This window comes from Dipteris shenzhenensis, chromosome 21 (genome assembly GCF_047967505.1).
Source record: "Dipteris shenzhenensis isolate YYH24624 ecotype China chromosome 21, Dip_SZ_1.0, whole genome shotgun sequence".
NCBI classification, from domain to species: domain Eukaryota; kingdom Viridiplantae; phylum Streptophyta; class Polypodiopsida; order Gleicheniales; family Dipteridaceae; genus Dipteris; species Dipteris shenzhenensis.
In genome coordinates, this window is record NC_141616.1 from 49,360,627 (window position 1) to 49,379,671 (window position 19,045).

Consider the following 19,045-nt stretch of genomic DNA (forward strand, 5'->3'; position numbering starts at 1 on the left):
GCAAGAAATATGTATTAATGACCGTGGGACGCCCCACGGGCCTATGAGACAAAGTGCATAAAAAAGGAGACTCATAGAAGCCTCAATGGGCTTGAGCAAAGGGCGCACTAGGGCCCTTGCTGATTGCTAATCTATGCTGATCTACTGAGCTCAAAATCCCAAGTAACATAAAAAATCAAATACAAACTGAAGCAATATGAGAGTTGCGTATCAGAAACCAAAGCTCGACATAATGGTGGCGCTCTCGAGTGAGCTGTGAAGATATGTCAAATCTGCATCTATTGGGTTGTCTCATGCTGTGGTGGGAGACGTGGTCTCCTTGATCTCTGAACCCGCTGAGCTATGTCCAGAGTGTTCCCTTGTCTCTATCGGTCTTCCTTGAGGAAAGCTGTGATAGGTTGGACCTCAATAGAATGTGCTCTAGGTGCTCTCTACCTCGCGTGCAGTCTATGCGTCCCTCTCTTGGTGGCATTGTGTCGGCTCTCTCTACTAATCCAGGCTACCCTCATATCAAATAGCTCCTCCTCCTCTACTTCGCTGTGTCTTAGAGCTAACTCAAATGTATAGAAGTTTGTGACGTGTCGCTGTGCTCGATCAGCCTCTATATCCTTGGCCTAGTTGTCTCCTTGTTGCTCTCTGATTTGTAGTACTAGTGTCTCCCTATGTCAGTGCATCTCCATCAGATAGAGCCCAATGCAGTCATGGTCATGGAAGTTGATCAGTCATGAGAGTGAACCGAAACAGCTCCCCTCCATGTAGAGACATTGGTAGCATCCTCGAATCTTGTAGTAGGCTGGGTAGGCACAAAGAAAATGCTCCTCTATCTCAACCATCCCTAATGTGCATAACATGCAGACCCACCTGCTCTCTAGATATACCTGCGGTTCTCCCTACCTCAATCCTCAGATGATGGGATGAAACCCACATTTGTCTAATGGTAATCCTCTGTGCATGTGAGAGTCCTCTGTCCTTGAGATACTGGGGTTTGATGATGAATCCCTCCTCTGATACTCTCACGAAGTGGTCTGATAGAATTGGATCTTGGTGGGGGACACCCCCAGTTCGAGATGTATGGAGTTGGAGGAGATCTAACCGTATGACACGTTTGATCTCATCTTGTGGGATCGACTCAAGAGGCATCTTTGCCTATCTAGATACTATGCCTAGCAAACCATGCGGATATACGTAAATGCCATGTGTCTGCCCCACTCTGTACTAGTCATTTGGATGACTCTAGGGCCAGCCTCAACACTCTACAGTGAGGTAAGTCCCAAAACCTGTGAATGAATGGAAAGATGACATCAACTTGTAGAGGTGTCATGGCAAGATCTACCCTTACTATCTCATGTGGGACTGAGGGCTTGCTCCAAATCATCCTAGATCCCATAGTCACCTGTAGTAGCTGCTCAAATCTCTTCCACTCTGTCCTCGGATGATCACCCTTCCAGAAGGCTGTTGTGTACATGGCAGTCGGCAGACGAAGAGCCAACTCTTCATTGGTGGATCCTTAAAATGTGCCTGGAAACATTGTCTCTCTTGTTGCTCAGCCCGTGTAAGTCGTGCCGTGATAGCCTGAGTCATCGTGAAGATGACTCTTGTGGAATACTACTCCCAAGTATGTGTAGGACTGCACTGTCTCCACTGGCTCACCTCGGTAAGTGAACCTAGGTCAGTGAAGCACTACGCATCAGGCGTTGAAGATCATAACCTTGGTCTTCCCAAGGTTGATTGTCAGATCTCTCTCTTTGTAGAAAACCTTTAGGGCCTCCAAGTGTCTCTGCAACCCCTCCACTAACAATGATATTACGACTATGTCATCGGCGTATAGCTGTATCTATATCCAATAGTGATCCCTCGCTCCCTATGCACTTTATGAAAGATGTGATCTCATCAATGTAAAGTCCAAAAAGGGTCGGTGAGAGGAGATAGCCCTGCTCCACCCCTATCGTGCTCTCAACAAAATCCAATAAACCACCTGGAGCATGGGCTCTCCCTCTTGCGGACTCATAAAGACTCATCACACCCCAAATCAAGTCTCTGGAATCTGTATCTCCTGTAGTCTCCTTATCATGCGAGATCACGGGATGGTATCGAAGGCCTTTCGAAAGCGTACACAGCAAGCATAGAATTTCTGGTGTTTGGACTTTGCCTCCTCAATGATAGCCCTCAAAGTGAAGATGTGATCTAGAGTGGAATGCTGCCTTCGAAATTTCGCCTGTCCTAGTGCGCGCTACCCTCGAGCCTCTGTATGACTACTGATCTCCTTCTCTAGTATTGATCCATAAATCTTGGCCAGTGTGTGGCCAATCATGAGGGTGTGCTAATACCCAGTATCCATGGGGTCTCTTGCTTTGTGTATCGGTACAATAGTTGTAGTGCTCCAAGTAGGTGAGAAGTTGTGGCATACAACATGGTTGAACATCTATGCTAGAACCGGGGCTAAGACCTCGTGCCCATGTGCAAAATGCTCAATCCATAGGCTCTCATGATTCTGTGCTTTCTGGTTGTGTAGCCGACAAAGTGCGGCTCGTACATTCTATGTGACATTTAGCGGGCCTGGGCATAGAGGACATGTCCGAAGGTGCTCGCATTAGAACATCATATAGAGAGCATGCATAAGTGTGCCACACATTCGGATCAATGAGGGGAATAGGTGGCTTCCTCTTTGATAGAAGCCCCCATACAGTGGTCGAGTCTCCTCCTCATCTCCTCCTCATCTCCTCCTCAAAATGATATGAGGTGGTCCAAAAAGAGTGGAAAACCCTGAAATTGTAAACAATGGTCCAAAAAGAGTGGAAAAGTTCCAAAATGACAACCCAAACTTGGGAGCTCTCATATGCCATAAAGGTAGATACTCTAGTGGGTGTTTTACAAGGTGGGACCAAAAAGGCCCAAGCACTCCAATGCATATTTTTTTAAACTAGGCATTGTGCAAGGTAAAAAACAAGGAAATATGAATTCCAAACCATACAAACGATACCTGATGGGTATGATACTTTGCACAAGAGTTAAACTAAGTATATTTAAGGCTTGTGGAAAGTATCATACCCATCTGAAGCACACATATCCATATTTTTTAACACCCAGGCATCATGCATGGTAAAAAATAAGGAAATATGCATTCCAAACCATGAAAGTGATATCTAATGGAAATGATACTTTGAATAGGACTTAAATTGAGCAAGTATGTTCAAGGCATGTGCAAAGTCTTTGCATCATACCCATAAGAGACAAGCACATATGTTAGAAGCACACCGATGCATTTTTTTTAACACCTAGGCATCATCAGAGAGAGAGAAGAAGAAGAAGAGAGAGAGAGAGAAGGCGGGAGAAAAAAGTGGAGGATTTCAAGGGATGAAGAAGAAGAAGAAAAAGAAGAGAGAGAGAGAGAGAGGGAGAGGGGCTAAAAATGTGGAGGATTTCTAGAGGAAAAAATAGCAAGTGGATCGATAAGAAATGGAGATTTTTTGAAAATAGAAAAGGTGATTCTGGCTTCTTCTTGAATAGCCTTCACTTAGACCTACCTATGGCAGGCCAAGAACCCGGAACCTTAGAATTTTAGCTTTATCACAAGACAAAATGGTCACCCCCCTTGGGGCAGGCCTAAAAGAAACATTGGTTGCAATTTAAGGTTCTGTAAAGTTAAGAACTGCCATGGATAGGAGAGGAGAGCAGGTCCTGGAAGGCTAGTGTTTAAAACTAACGCGATATGAGAAGCATAGGGGGTATATCTGGTGTATAGCGATGGCACTTGAATGGCCTTTGAATGCATTTCTTGACCTTTGAATGTCGAGGTTGGGCAATGGCTTCTTCGCTGCTTAATCACAACTCGATCTGTCTACTTCGATGCGTTCAATCCAATGGTTATTTCACTTCCAGGTGTGATAATGCGCTACAACTCGCTACCTTGCCGAAAGAGATTGTGTAAGCATTAGAAAAGCCCCTGAACTGAGGAAAAGGTGCAGAGAGGGGGAAACAATAGGAAGGAAGAGGACGGGGGGTTGAAAAGTGGCAGTGAGAGAACCAGCAGAGGTAAATAACAAGTCCTGTAAGGGTGGGCAGAAGCGATCACAAAGTCTCAACGAGCCCGCAAATTTTATTATCGCCCCCTGCTCTTTTAGTCTTCTCCTCTCTGCCTTTCCTCTCGAGTCTCCCTCTCAGTCATCTCTCTATCTCTCTCCAGCTTTCCCAATGCTCGAATGAGCCTAAAGAGTCGTCCCATATGGACTACACATCCCTTAATGGGGCATCCAAAAGTCCCCATGAAGGGCCTGATGAGCTCACCAATGGGCAGAACTACTCAGCCGAAGGTTGGTCGTGGGCAACCTTCTCAAATCATTGTTATTGATCTACAAGCCTATTGTTCTCAGCTATTCCAGCCCTAATGTCCTCATATGGAGGCTCACAGGTATGGGCATCGACAATATCTAACACCCCCTCTCAGTGGCCGGATTTTAGGCCACATATGAGTTGTTCTATCTGCTCTCTTGGAAGAGCCTTAGAGACACACCAGAGATGTGCTGTGTAGTTGGGTATATGATTTTGTCTGTCCTGAAGGCGTTCATCCTCCATTCTCTGAATTTCTACAGGCTAGAGAATTGTTTGGACATAACCTTAAATCATGCTACCGAAATCACCAATGAGGGTTAGAATATATTGATCCGAACTTGACATTGACGTCATTGTCTCACAAATGTCGGAGTGCCTATGAACCTTTTTTGGAAATGCATCCTTTCGTTGTTTCCCTCCATGCAAGCTAGCCGCCTATATGAAGTGCATGCCACTTATGGAAGTCCACCCACCCAACAGACCGGTGTCCTATCTGTGTGAAACATTGGTGTAGCTAATGTGACGAAACCTATCTTGCCTCAACTTGGAGTGATCCGCCTGATCCTGTTATGTATACGGCTCATTCTAGCAGTTGAGCAACTGCTTCAAGTCAGGATGGTCCATGTTTCAAAGGATGTCTTTGCAAGCTGGATATGCGCGATCGCCAAGCTTTCCATCATCACAGGGATAAAAGAAAGGTCTTAGGCTTCCTTGTTTTCCCAGCCCCCCTCAAAGTTGTCTGCATATGTAGCACTTCCTAACGGCTATGACTCGGGGCTTTGTCTCGTGGTGATTTTCCACATCTTTCTTGCAACTGTGTGGCTCCGAGAATCTTCACCTTCCAAAGTTGATAGTTGGCACTATCCAATTGTCCCCTTCATCAAAGTTGGGTATAAGCAATAGCAAGAGAGACAAACTCTGGAACTGAGAACTGAAGTAGATTTTGCATCAAACTGCACGTCTGTAGGGTTTTTTTTTTGGGTCGAGGAAAAGGAACCTTCTAAATTATGACTTAATTGAAACTGGAGTCTCCTTCCATCAAGCAAAGGGGCTACATCCTTCATAGGTGATGGAGATAAAAAAGGAGTTTGAACATTTTGGTACCATGTGAGAAATACGACAGAAACCTAATGCTTGTAACGCAGTGGATCTATAGAAGTGAAGGTTCATACAATTTTCTCCAATCTGTCACCAAATAGATGAACTGTATTAAACTGGAAAAGCGTGTCAGATGGAACAGCAACCTGTAACTTTCAACAGAGCACCACACCTGAAGGCAACAACACCTGCAGCACAGTGCTGCCTACAGGGCTGGCAAAACTAAGGCTAGATGCTGCAGTTAAAACTCCTCTTCTGCATGAAAATGCGCATATATCCAACCTTTTTGCAAGTTTTCCCATAATGGAAGAGAAGTAGAATATTGTTGAAGCAACACCTCAGTCCAGTCATGTTTGCATAGCAAAATCTTCTCTCTCTCCAATGAGGCAAATTCTATGCTTGCTTTATTGAAAGTGGAGCATAAAACAACCCGTATGTGTGTCACGTGTCTTATTACCACTTAGCCTAAGGAGTGGAGAGGAGTGCTTCAAAAACCATTGGATTTGTTCCAATTAATGTGTGCACCAGCTGCAATACAAAACAAATCCAAGATGCGCTGAAAGAAATGAGCGTTTGAGGAGAGTGAAAGAAATGAGCGTCTGAGGAGAGGCATCCAAAAAAACCATTATGCCTTAGGGGAGCACAGTTAAAAAAAATGAAAGAACGCACCCTTGCATTGACTCTGTCCTAGAGCCGAGCCCAGTTCTCTTGTCAAAGTAGACATCCTTTTCTATACTCCGAGAACAGCTCGTATATTCTCCTCTTCGCATAGCTTCAAAATTCTGCTCACAATCCTTTGTAGCTTGCTGGTTCCAAGCCCTCTCCACAGTAGAAGTCTTCTTAGCCAACCGTTGGCTCTGATACCATGTGAGATGCAATGGAATTGAACAAAAATGGAGAGAGAGATGAAGAAGAAGAAGAATTTTTTAACGTCAGGTCACAAGGAAGGACCCTCACGGGATCATCAAACGTCAATACAGGGATCGAACTCAACACACCCAACAACAAGAGTCACTCCAGCAACCAACAAGTATGCTCGCAATGAGTGGCAGAAATGTTGGCCAGGTTGAGACTAAACACATTGAGGAGAAGAATTTTTTAATGTCGGACCACAAGGCAGGACCCTCACGGGATCATTAGACGTCGATACAGAGAGAGAGAGAGAGAGAGAGAGAGAGAGAGAGAGGGGGGGGGGGGGTTATTAAAGTCTTCGGAAGACCGATGGGTCTATGAGACTGTGAAAAACCTGATACAATGAGCTGTGGTAGTGGAGCTACTAAACGAGCATCCACACCAATGCAGAATGCAAAAAATGCAAAATGGCAGTACTAAGTCTTACAAAATAGTCATGTCGATAGTCGACTATATATCAACCTCAACATCATCATCATCATCATCAACATCATCATAATCATCATCATCATCATCAGCTGTAGGACATAAGGATGGATGAGGCAGTGGAGGCATGAGGTCAGCAATAGAGCGTTGTCGGCCCCTCAAGGGTACAGTCCTGGTACGTCTCCTGGTTGTAGCTCTGCGTCTAACCAAGGCCACTGTGACCCCCGTTGGTCGGGCTTCGATCCTAAACAAGGAGGGGATGTCCCCAAGTATGATCTGTGTGTCAACCCTCTGTTTGAGCTGTTGGGTCACAGGCTTCGGGTCACGGTCATGTCGAGGTCTCGTCCCGTGGGGGTCTATGTGATCTGGCTTTGACCTGCCACGAAGAAGAACTAGCCCCTCAGGTGGTTGGTTGTACACCGGATGCCCTCCTGAGGTGCCGGGGGCTCGTTGTGTCGATCGCCTTGACGCCCAATGAGCCACCTTCTCCTTCTTAGTCGAAGTCCGAATGCGGTAGAGGGATGCTAACCTGTTGGGAGAGCACCAAACGAGGAATGAAGGGGGGTCGTTCGCCTATCGGTGCCCCCGCATAGAGCTGCAACAAAATGACGCCCTACCTGTACGATGGGTAACGCCTTGGCAAACTGTGGTTGTCTCTGCAACACGGGTTGGGCCACCGAGGGGAGCGGACGAGAAAAAGGAGGAGGATTGCATCGGGAAAGGTTGGCGGGGGGACGCAATAGATGCGCCCTCTTTTGGCAAAGCAACGTTGCCGCACACAGCCCCGTTTATGGACTCGAAGGAAAGCAGCCCCCACTAGGGCTCAAGGCAATGGGAGCGAGACCGTTGAGGAGTGGGGGGAGGGGAGGGGGTGCAGTAGGTAGGTCGCTAGCAGCAGCTCTGGTAGGACGAGGGGGGCTTGCTCAGAATCGAGATTTTGGAGCTCTGCCAAGGACCTACCACTCGAATTGGTTGCCGGCTATAGTTGGAGTTGGCTCCCTAGACCCCTTGGTGAGAGAGACGCTGGGATGAGCAGCAGATTCCCCATGAGGTCATTTCACGTTTCTGATCTTGTTTGTGGTCTTGTCTCAGGCCACGGAAGATATCCTATTTTTTTTGGATGATAGCCCATCGAGGCTTGCTCCTTGGGCCCTAGTTGGAACAGATGTAGGTGGGTGGAAGTTACCATTGTTGTGCAAACATGAATATGGAGATGATTCTGCAGTCTTTGGGGATGCCCAGCAGCGTAGAGGATCTAGTATTGATCTAGTATGCAAAGGATGCAAAGGATTTTACTTGGGGGATGGTTGCATGGTTGATGGCGGGGGCCCCACGTCTTTTTCCTTGATCTTTCTTCCCCCGATTACAAGATTCATAGGCAGTAGATTCTTAGGATAGAGACATACGAATGGGTCCCCTCCTCCTAGTGGCGTCTGCTGCGGAGGATAGTGTTTAGGAGACGATAGCCAGCATCACCGTCTAGAACATCTCTTGGCCTGTTGCAGCTTGGTGATGGGAGGCTAGCATGCCTCTCTAGAAGCCACCCTCGTTGCCATTGGCAAGACATTATATTTACGCTCCATGCCATCAGGGAGCGTATGACTCCAAATCGAGAGCGACCATTGAAAGGTGGGGAGCATTTCTGCAAGGCTTGGCCTGCATGCATTTTCTACACTTTACCGGGTGAAGTATTTCTGGATGTATAGACCCCCCCCATCGCTATTAGCCCCTATGAATCCCTAGGCAGTGAGCTGGGTTCTCCAGAAATAGGTAGTGAGCTGGGCTCTCCAGAAACAGGCTGGTTTTCTTTCTGCAGCCAGATTTTTGCTTAAAGCGGCTTTGTATGGTTTTTTTCTAGCATTAATAGAGTTTCTTTTCTCTAGGGGGAGGAAAATATATATCCAAGGTGTTAGGTGGGATTGGTTATTTTGTGTGGCTTATAGCTTCGGTGCTTGAGAATGCGCACCGTAAGCTCCTTTATAGGAGTGCTTTGCCCAGTTTTCTTTAGTAGGAAGAGTCATAGTGGTAAACCAGGTCCTTTTGGCCATGGCCTTGTACATTGCTTCATGTTGGTGTACACATTTCTATAGAGGATGAATGGGACGGCTTCGACACTTGGACTAGTCTCCATCTAAGGAAGATCTCATACTCTTCTAGATGGTGGCTACGATGGCCCACCCATTGGTCTGTGCGTAGAGGAGACGAGGAGGGATGGGACCTGTAACAGTTGTGCGTCTAGAGACCTAGAGACGATAGTACACAACCTGTGGTGCTGCTCATCAGCCTAGAGGATTTGGCTTGCTGGAGTTTATGGTTTTCAATCTTATGAGTCAGTGTCATGAGATTGAAACTGCACACTGTGTTGTTATTTTAGAGGATAAGTTTGGGCATGTTCCTTGATTCATCTAGATATATATAGATATATGTGCTCTCTTAGGATTGTTGCGAGGTTGCGGAGAATCCGTTGGGTCTTCACTTGGTGTCCGTTGGCATGGTTGACAGGGGGGAGGCATCTTTTCTCCATAGAAATGATCTCTCGGGCCTATTTGATAGATGGAGAGCAGATCATGAGCCACGATAGACGGAGGCTGGGGATAATCTCTCTAGCCTATCTGATAGATGCAGAGCAAATCATCAGCCATGATTTTGAGGAGTCCTGTCCACCAGGAGCTCATTGGAGGACAGCATTTGGGAGATTATTGGCAGCACCACAACCTAGAATATCTGTATCACACATTGCAGCCATGATAATGAGGACTCCTGTCCACCAGCTTGTTGGCATCTAGAGCTCATTGGAGGATAGCATTTGGGAGACTATTGGCAGCATCACAACCTAGAATATCTGTATCACACACTGCAGCCTTGTGATGGAGGGGCAGTAGATTCGACCTGTGGCCACCTTTTGTAATGCCAGTCTTTTGTAATACCGACTGGCATGATATCATTTACACCTTGTGAACTATGTGGGAATAACACAGACTGCTAAATTCATGTACTGTTTTCAAACTTCTAAATATATGGTACTTTTTCTAGGGGGGAAAATGAATGAATGAAAATCTGGAGAAATGCAATATGTGAAAAAGACGTGCTTGGAATCACAATAAGACATGGATATTAGAGGATTTACTTGCAGACAATGGGTAGAGTCAAAATCAATGAAGGTGGCACCTTGACAAGTATGAAAAAAGTTTAATTGCACAGGATTTAGAGACAGACTATGAGCAAACCTTAACCAGTGTAAGAGAAATGGTACATGTGACACGTGTAAATCAAGATAGCTGTTCTCCATAGGAGTATGGATCAGATACGAAGAGAGATGAACCGAGCATAAGCATAAGGCTAACTGCTCAACCAAGTATTGTTACAGACCACATCTTATTGTACATCCTCCCATCCAAAGAGTCCGTCCTTTTTGGTGCAAGCTCAAATCTAACCTGAATTTTCCTTTTCATAAATAGAGTTTGATCAATGTCCTTACATTGTAAAAAATGAGATCATTTTGACTACAAACATGACCATGTTTGGAGTCATATTGACCAAGTTATGGCTAAAATAAGACTGGCTGGCCAAGCTCCCCAAGTACGGCCAGGGACTGCACTAGCGCATCCCCTCAAGTGCTTGAGGAGCTTGGACAGCCAGTCTTATTTTGACCATGTTTGTAGTCAAAACGATCAGTGTGATATGAATAAAGCCATTTCTTGTGTCAGAGTGCCAAAATTCTATATAATTAAAAAGTTTTGGTTTGACTTTTCTATGGAACACTTACAATTGGCAGTTTTTAACTAGAACTAGGAGGCGTTATTGACATAAAGGTTAGCTTTGTGTCCATAGAGACTTGAAAGAGTATCTTTGTAATTGTCTTGTCAAATGATTTAGAGATCCCAAAGAGCTAGATGGGGCTAGGACACCTTGTTGGCATAAAGGCTTTCATCGGTCTTAAGAGACCAAAATAGTATCTTCATGATTTTCTTTTGACATGGTTTGAGGATTACATATACTATCATCAACACTGGTGATTAAAGAGACATGAAAGGTCTTCAATATTAGGATTATTAGTGTGCATGTCTTGGTTGTAGTGCTTGTGTGGAATGCAAGTTTGGAATGCTTGCCTTCAAATACGCAATGCTTTTTATGCATGACCAAAGGGAACCAACAAGTACCCCCATTTCCAAAACAAGAAGATGCTTTGAAGGCATGCTTCTAATTAGTCATTGCATTGGTTTGAAAATCAATGATTTGAAGGCTTTTTTTCAATAATGTGATTTTGAAATGATAACCTTCAAATAAAAAATGCATCCTTCCAATCATTGCATTGCTTTGAAGATGTGCATACTTCCAATCAGTCAAATGCTTCCATTCACTACAGTAATTCAACGATTAATGCATTTTTAGAATACACTGAATATGCAACCACAGTAGAATCTATCATTTGAAACCCTTACCTTATTTTATTGAGCTCTCACACTCCTCTAAATCCATGTCCTAGAACCGTGCCAACTAACCTTCTTTCTCAAGTGATCATGAATCAAGGGTTATGTTATAAGTGTTGCTCAACATATGTGACTTATATCATGTGAAGTTACCCAAGAGTTGTGTTATATAATGTTCTAAAAAATGACCAAAAATATCAAGTCCCCCGAGCTCAACCCAAGAAAAGCTCGCAAAAAAATGAAAAAGCTCACAAAAAATAAACACCCATGAATATGTATGCAATTTCTTGTTGTCCAATCATGAAAATAGTACAAGTATAGTCCAGTCTAGCTTATGTATGGCCTTCAAACTAGTATCTATTTACATAAACCAAGCCAACTTTTGGATTCTCGTGCAGCTTTATGTGTGGAAAAAATCCTTATTTCTCCACTACTCAAGTTCACCTATATTCAGCTTAACTAGTTATAAGTCTTTGATCCTGTGTATCGTATCATTTGAATTCATCTATCTGCAGTCTTGGTGTTGCAATGGCTCAGAGCCTGGGATTGTTTCTGGATTGGAGAACTATGGGATGAAACAAAGCTTAACTCTTTCATCTTTCTGTTTACTTACTTCTCATGTCATGTTGTTTCACTCATATTTTTTATCATCGAGGTTCTCCGTCTATATTGTCAATTCACAGATTTAGAGTTGATTGCAAGGATGCTCATTGTTTTAGGAAATAGAGATTGACTATGTTTTCTGGTTTGAGCAATACCCAGAATTTGATGTGATTTTGTTCAAAAGCAATAGGCAGGTATGATGACAAAGGTTAATGTCCACACACTTGTTTTAATGCAGGCTAACTATGTCTTCTATGCCTTTTGGTGGGGCAGCCTATAAGCGTGAACTTGAAGCAGCAATAGATGTAGTGGAAAGGGCTTGTTCCCTCTGTGCCTCTGTAAGTTGTAGACTTATCTTTAGATTGTAATTTGTAAATGTACCATGATGAATTATGTTATTAAGGATCATCTTTTTGCTTCAATGATGTTGCTTCTTAGTGCATAATTATTTTCTCTACTGTTTGTATGAGTTTATTAAGTAAAATATATATTTCTATAGTTGTCTACAGCTCAATATTCATAGAACTGCATTAGGTCTGAATATCATCTTCTAGCAACACAGGAAAAAAATGGAGACTGTTTCATCTGAAAGGATTCACGGTTGTATGGATATGTTTAATTGAGTTTTACGTTTTGTTTGTGGGTCATCAATCTTGGAAGTTCTTGTTGATTGAATATGCAAAGTGACTGCACTTTGGTTTTCTTTATTTAATGGTGACAGCTGTGCATTCAAAACAGATATGAAGTTTACTCACTGTCCAGGATGCAGTGGGATTTTGGGTTAGCTAATAGATACCTGTGTGAACAAGTTTGCTGCAACTATCCAGGATCCCAATGGTACCTGAGTTGTGTTTTCTCCTGCTGATCTTGCTGAATAGCTGTTTTTTTAGCAATGAGCTGCATTTACTTCTCTCCTTCATGGTCATAATGTAGACTTTTGTCCACAATTGTCATGCTGGTGCTTTTGCTAGTAAACTCTAGCTCTTTTTCGTTTCTTCCTTTCTTGGTGAACTTATATGTATGAAAGCATATGTTTATCCTATGGTCTACATCCATCCTTGGGTGGTTGATGATGGTGGTGGGGATGCATGATAGACTTTATGGTTTTCAAAAAAAAAAATCCATGAGAAGAACTTCTATTTAATATGAACAAAATCCACAAGAGCAAGCTCAAGGCAGAAATACATCATGCAATGCATGAAAATAAACACCCTAAATAGGCCAATAAAAGCTCCTCAGAGCGAACAGGAAAAATCCAAGTCTGAGGCTGAAAGTGCCACCTCAACCATGCTGTGGTCTCCGAGAAGAAGGGGGAGCCACTCCATTCCCTAAGGAAAACAGCCCTCTTGGAAAAAGCTGCCCGGGAGAACCCTTGCATGGTCACCCAAATGTGAGAGTGGTGCACATGCGGAAGCGTGAAAAGAGAGAGAGAGAGAGAGAAAGACACAGAAGATAGGCAATAGCAACTATATTATCTAGGTATGTCCGCAGCCAAGGGGCTGGTCAAAAGTGAGGAAGAGAATGCTCCAAAGATAGCCCTATGCGAGACTTCCAAGAGTGGTGGAGGGGGCTTGATGTAGCCCCGAGCTAGCATGGTCGGCCCTGACCTGACCCATGCCAGTCTGCGCGGAGCTCCCAGTGGGGTATAGTGATCTATGGAACACACCAGGACCTGTATCCTCTAGTGAACACATCACGAATGGGAACCTTGAAGAACAAACTCCGAAACATACTAGTCCATAGTCTCTGCGACGTTAAGCAATGAACTCTGTCCTAACTCCCTGCTGGCTCCTCTACAGGAGTATATGCACCTTGTGTGATCTATAGGAGATCGAATTGGAGGAGCATTTCATTTTCAAAAGCCCAATATACTTTTGTCTCTTTAGAGAAAGCTCTGGGCTGCTATCCTGTTTTCTTTCTTTTCCAAATTAGAGATGCTTCGCCGCCTACATTCATGAGACTGTCAGACGCAGAGAGCGCCTACTTCGATCACAGAGATAGGGACGGAACACATTGGTAGACTCTTCTCAGAGTATGATCGCTGAGTTTTTCCAGCCAGACCACATAGGCTCTCGCCTCGTGGGGCTCCGACATGGGGGTGATTCAGAGCCAGCGACGCACCACATCCGATAGAGGACGGATGCATAGATTACAGTCGGGGACATTCCCTCCATGTTTAGGGATGAAGTGCGACTGACAGGGGTCACCATAGCCCTTGTCTGGCGTAGAGCCACAGGTAGGAGATTGCACATAGCCGCATCCACAGACTGTCAACAACATGCTATCTTTGGTTTCATGTTACCACTCCCCCACCATCCTTGAGGGAAGGGGGGGGGGCTGTAGCTGTGATACTGGACTATCACTAGTGCTATTTTGACTATGTATCATTCAGCATTTAGTATGGGTGTTGATGCTCGTTTAGTAGCTCCACCCTTTTAGCTTGTTTATCTCAGGTTTCTCATAGTCTCATAGACCCATCGGTCTTCCGAAGGCTTTAATAAACTTTCTTTCTCTCTTTCTTTCTCCCTTCTTGCTATTCTCCATCACCCTTCTACTGCCTCTCCCCAAACCCCACTACCGCGCACCTGCTCTTCTTCCTTCTGCCAGTCCCTCCTCCGCATGCTGTTGCGTCTTCTTCTAGCTCCCTCCACCGGTTGCTTTGCTCCCACCTGCTCGCCAACCCCTTGTTGTTGGCCCCACTTTACTAACATTCTCTCAACCTCTCAGTCCTATCCAAGTAATCTATGTAATCTTAGTCCTATCCTGTTCGTTGTACATCTCCGTACCTGCTCTCCATACCTCCATTCTTGCTCTCCGTACCTTCGTTCCTGATCTCCGTACCTCCCCGTACCTGCTCATCGTACATCTCTATACCTACTCATACTACTTGCTCATCGTATCCTCGTCATATCTGTTAGCCCGTACTCCCCTTGCCGTACAGCCCGTACTCCCCTTGTCGTACTTGTTAGCATATCTGTTGTACTTGCTTTGTAGGCCAAGCCAACATGGGCTTACCTCTAGCCCACGCGGGCCAGCTCCTCGTCTTAAGCTGCTCCTGGCTCCAACAGGCCAGTTGGTTTTTCTTTGAAGAATACACCCCTAGTTTGGCTGAACCCCCAACTCACCAATGGACTACAATTCATTGTACATAGCATGCATCCAATGCACATTATCCTTGTGCCAGGCAAGCCTACTCTCCCTGAGAGTCTATAGCAACCAATTCAAAAGTGTTTTGGCTGCGTGTATCTCTTGAATCTCTTGCCTAACAACTTCATCCACACCAATTCGGAAGTGTTTTGGCATGTGGATCAAGAGGAGGTTGCTGTAAATTCTGATTTTCAGCATGAGCCTCAGCTGGGGAACCAAATGCTATAGGAAGCGTCCCCTCAAAAACATCATCTAAAGAAGCTGGAATAGTAAATTCAGCATGTGTATGTGCTGAATTCTCTGAAAATATAACATCTCTACTCACAAAAATCTTGCATGAAGTAGGATTGTAGAGACGATAGCCTTTGCTTTGTGCACTATACCCAACAAAAATGCATTTAAGTGCCTTATCTGACAACTTATGTCGAAACTCCACAGGCACGTGAGCATATGCAACACAACCAAAAACTCTAAAGTGATCCACTAAAGGCTTTCTCCCATGCCATGCCTCATAGCGAGTGATTGTCTTCAAAGCCTTTGTAGGAGCCCAATTCAAAACATAATTTGCACACATGAGGCCTTTGAGCCAAAACTTATGAAGCAACTTCTTACTAGTAAGCATGCATCTTTCCATCTCCATAAGAGTGCGATTCTTGCGCTCAGCTTTGCCATTTTGCTGAGGTGTAAGTCTCATTGTAAGCTGATGCGTGATGCCTTTCTCCTTCAAAAATGCCTCAAACTCATGAGACATATACTCCCCCCCTCTGTCTGTGCGAAGTGTCTGAACCTTGAGTCTTGTCTCATTCTCAACCATAGCCACAAAGTGTTTGAAATGCATAAATACTTTTGATTTTGCCTTAAGACCATAGACCCAAGTGTAATTGGTGAAGTCATCTATGAATGTAACATAATAGAGATAACCACCAAAAGCTAGTGTCCTCATGGGACCATAGACATCAGTGTGTATGAGCTGTAATTTTTGAGTAGCTCTTACTGCACCATCCTTCTTAAAAGAAAATCTATGCATCTTGCCAAGGATGCAACCCTCACATGCATGAGGAGGAGGTGACTCCAAAGGAGGCAATGCATCAACCATAGCATGCTTCTGAAGTGTCATTAAGCTGCAATATGTCACGATCTGTGACGTATTCCTTTCTCTATACCTAGACTTATGGATGGTTTGATGAATGGACACTTGTGGAAGGGTATGCCCTTTCGACGGGACACTTCCTACGAGGCACTTCCCTTCACAAGAGACATTCTATTGAAGAGATACTCCTATTGTAATGTACCCTCTCATCAAGGGTCACACCCTTCACAAGGGGTACACACCTGTTCATGCACATACACTTTGGAGTACACACCTTTTCATGTGTGACTCTTCACTCTCTATATAAGAGAGGCCCAATTGTATGGATGATACACTACAGACACTACAGACACTCAAGCAATACAAATATTCCTTGTTCTCTGCTATTTCAGTCTCCTTTTTGTTCCTTAGCACATTTCTAAATATAGTAAATCTAGGATTTCTTACAGTGGTATCAGAGCAAATTTCGCTCCTGCCTGTAGGAAATGCCCCCCACCTTCTAGCGCCTATCTGATACATTTCTTTCCGCTAGAAGGATCTCCGTGCACATTGTGCATGGAAGAGATGGAGAGAATGAGCGTAAAAATTTTTAGCGCCAACCCTGCCTAAAGTCATCAATAGCCTCTTCATCTCCCTCACATCACGAGTTGATGTGAATGGACATGACAAAAATCGTGTCTTTTCATGTGCTTGGGCTGTCCCAAAACCAAGGGACGCACCTTTTCCACCATCGGACACACCTTTTGATGAAGAGTTTTGACTCCTCACCCAAGGGACACACCCCATCGTGGAAAAAAGGACACACCTCTTCATGTGGGGACACCCCTTTTAAAAACAGGGTCACACCCCTTCATGAAAAGGTACACCTATTCCAAGGGTCACACCCCTTCGAATAGGCACACCTTTTGGCACCAAGCACCTTATATAAAAGGGTACCTAGAGGGGCTAAAAAGGAAAACCCAGCCCCATACCTTAGGTCTTACCCTAGACTACCCACGGGTTAATTAAACCCATACTTTAATTTTTGGCAACCACCCAACCTAAGCAGCCACAAACAAGAAATGACGATTCACGTTTGACGCCCGTACGAATTTCTGTCATGCAGGCTCGCCTCCCTTGCCTGTACGGATTTTCGTCACGCAAGATCCGCCATGTTTCCACGCCATATGCAGCCCCCACCTACCGGTTTGCTGCCCTGGGTTCCTGCCAGTCCTGCAGCGCCAGATTCCCTGCCCATGCTGCTGCGAATCAGCCCTTGGTAGCCAGCAGCCTGTTTCGCCATACGCAGCCTGCCCCCCCCCTTTTTCGCCACCATACCTGCCTTTGCTCAGCAGCGGTTCAGCCCCTCTATCGCGATGCAGACAGCCTGTGAAAAGCGCCTTGTTGTTGCCTTCCAATCCTGTCCAGCCAGGCTGAGATCTGCTCCTTGCACCCCACAGGCACTTTTTCTCTGAAATCAACGCAGGAAATCTGCCTTTTCTGCACCCAGCCTCTGCCAACGCCGCTATCTGCCTCGAAAGTCTACCCGGCACCTATTTCTGGTTCACACATCCATGTGGATTTGCAAGGACAGCAACATGGACCTCCGGACAGAGATCTGCAGGCCTTTTCTACGCAACAAATTGGCAGATTAAATCTATAAGGCATCTCTGTGGATCCCAAGAAGGTCGAGGTAATCCGAAACTGGCCTACTCCTAAGAATGTTCATGATGTCCGCTCTTTTCTCGGATTGGCAAACTTCTACCATACAAAGGTCTATCAGTTTTCCGAAATCGAAGCTCCTATGTCCGAATTATTGAAAAGCACATCAATTTTTCAATGGCTTCCCGAAACAGAGTATAGTTTCAAAAAACTCAAGCAAGCACTCACTACCACACCAGTTATGGCTATTGCTAACGCAAACCTTCCATTTGAGGTCATGACCGACGCTTCCGACATCGCTACAGGAGCAGTCTTGATGCAAGAAGGCAGAGTTATTGCTTTTGACAGCCATAAACATTCCGATATCCTAACCCAATACCCGGTTTATGATAAGAAGTTTCTTGCCGTTGTACATGCTTATCGCTCTTGGAAACATTATCTCATGGGAGCCGACTCGGTGGTCAAGACAGACCATCACTCTTTAAAGTATACCTTTACTCAGCCAGTCATGAACGCTCGACAAGCACGCTGGGTTGAGTTTCTGGCCAACTTTCACATGACCATTGAGTACATTCCAGGGCTACGCAATGTAGTTGCAGATGCTCTCAGCAGGTTAACTCTAGCATCAGCTATGGTAATCTCTACATTATCTGTGGATGTTTCGAATTCATTCAAAGGGAAGTATTTCAATGATAAAGACTTCGGCACAGCAATACAAGTTCTTTCAAAAGATCAACCTTCGACTTCCAAACAGAAGATTTTCTCATCCTATTCTTATACGGACGACCTTCTGTATTATCAAGATCGCGTCTGTGTACCACATGACAAGGATGTTCGACGTCTTTTGTTAAAAGAGCATCATGTAGTTCCTTATGCTGCCCATCTAGGCATCAACAAGACTTATAGGTTACTCAGTGCAACATACTACTGGCCTCAGATGAAAAGCGACGTCATCAAAATGGTTACATCTTGCTTATCTTGTCAACAAATGAAAGCAAGCCGACGACTTCCAGCAGGACTTCTTCAGCCTCTTCCAGTTCCAACTGAAAGGTGGGAAAGTATTTCCATGGATTTCATTACAACACTACCTTGATCCTCCAGAGGTAACACTCAGATTATGGTAATTGTTGATCGATTGTCCAAAATGGCAGACTTTGTTGCTTGCAAAAGCAGTGCACAGGCTCCGGACATAGCCAAACTCTTCATACAACACATCTTCTGACACCATGGATTGCCCAAGAATATCATATCCGATAGAGATCCTAAGTTTACCAGTCACTTTTGGATTTCACTGTTCGAATCTTTGGGTACAACTCTACTGTTCAGTTCAGCCTACCACCCAAAATCAGATGGCCATACTGAAAGAGTC

The 19,045-nt window shown here is 44.7% G+C and overlaps 1 protein-coding gene across 4 annotated transcripts in view; it reads left to right on the plus strand.

The window, feature by feature from the left end:
* Positions 1-3,694: 3,694 nt before the first annotated feature.
* LOC147888999 (Inositol monophosphatase family protein) overlaps positions 3,695-19,045 on the plus strand; it is a 144,233-nt gene continuing 128,882 nt past the window's right edge. For 3 of the 4 annotated variants that reach the window (XM_087392700.1, XM_087392701.1, XM_087392702.1), the window contains exons 1-2: positions 3,695-3,879; positions 12,037-12,136. In XM_087392700.1, coding sequence (XP_087248826.1) covers positions 3,767-3,879; positions 12,037-12,136 — 213 coding nt within the window. In that variant the 5' untranslated portion in view covers positions 3,695-3,766. Of the gene's footprint in view, positions 3,880-12,036; positions 12,137-12,536; positions 12,636-19,045 lie in introns of all 4 variants that reach the window. The other variant, XM_087392703.1, reaches the window with a different exon arrangement.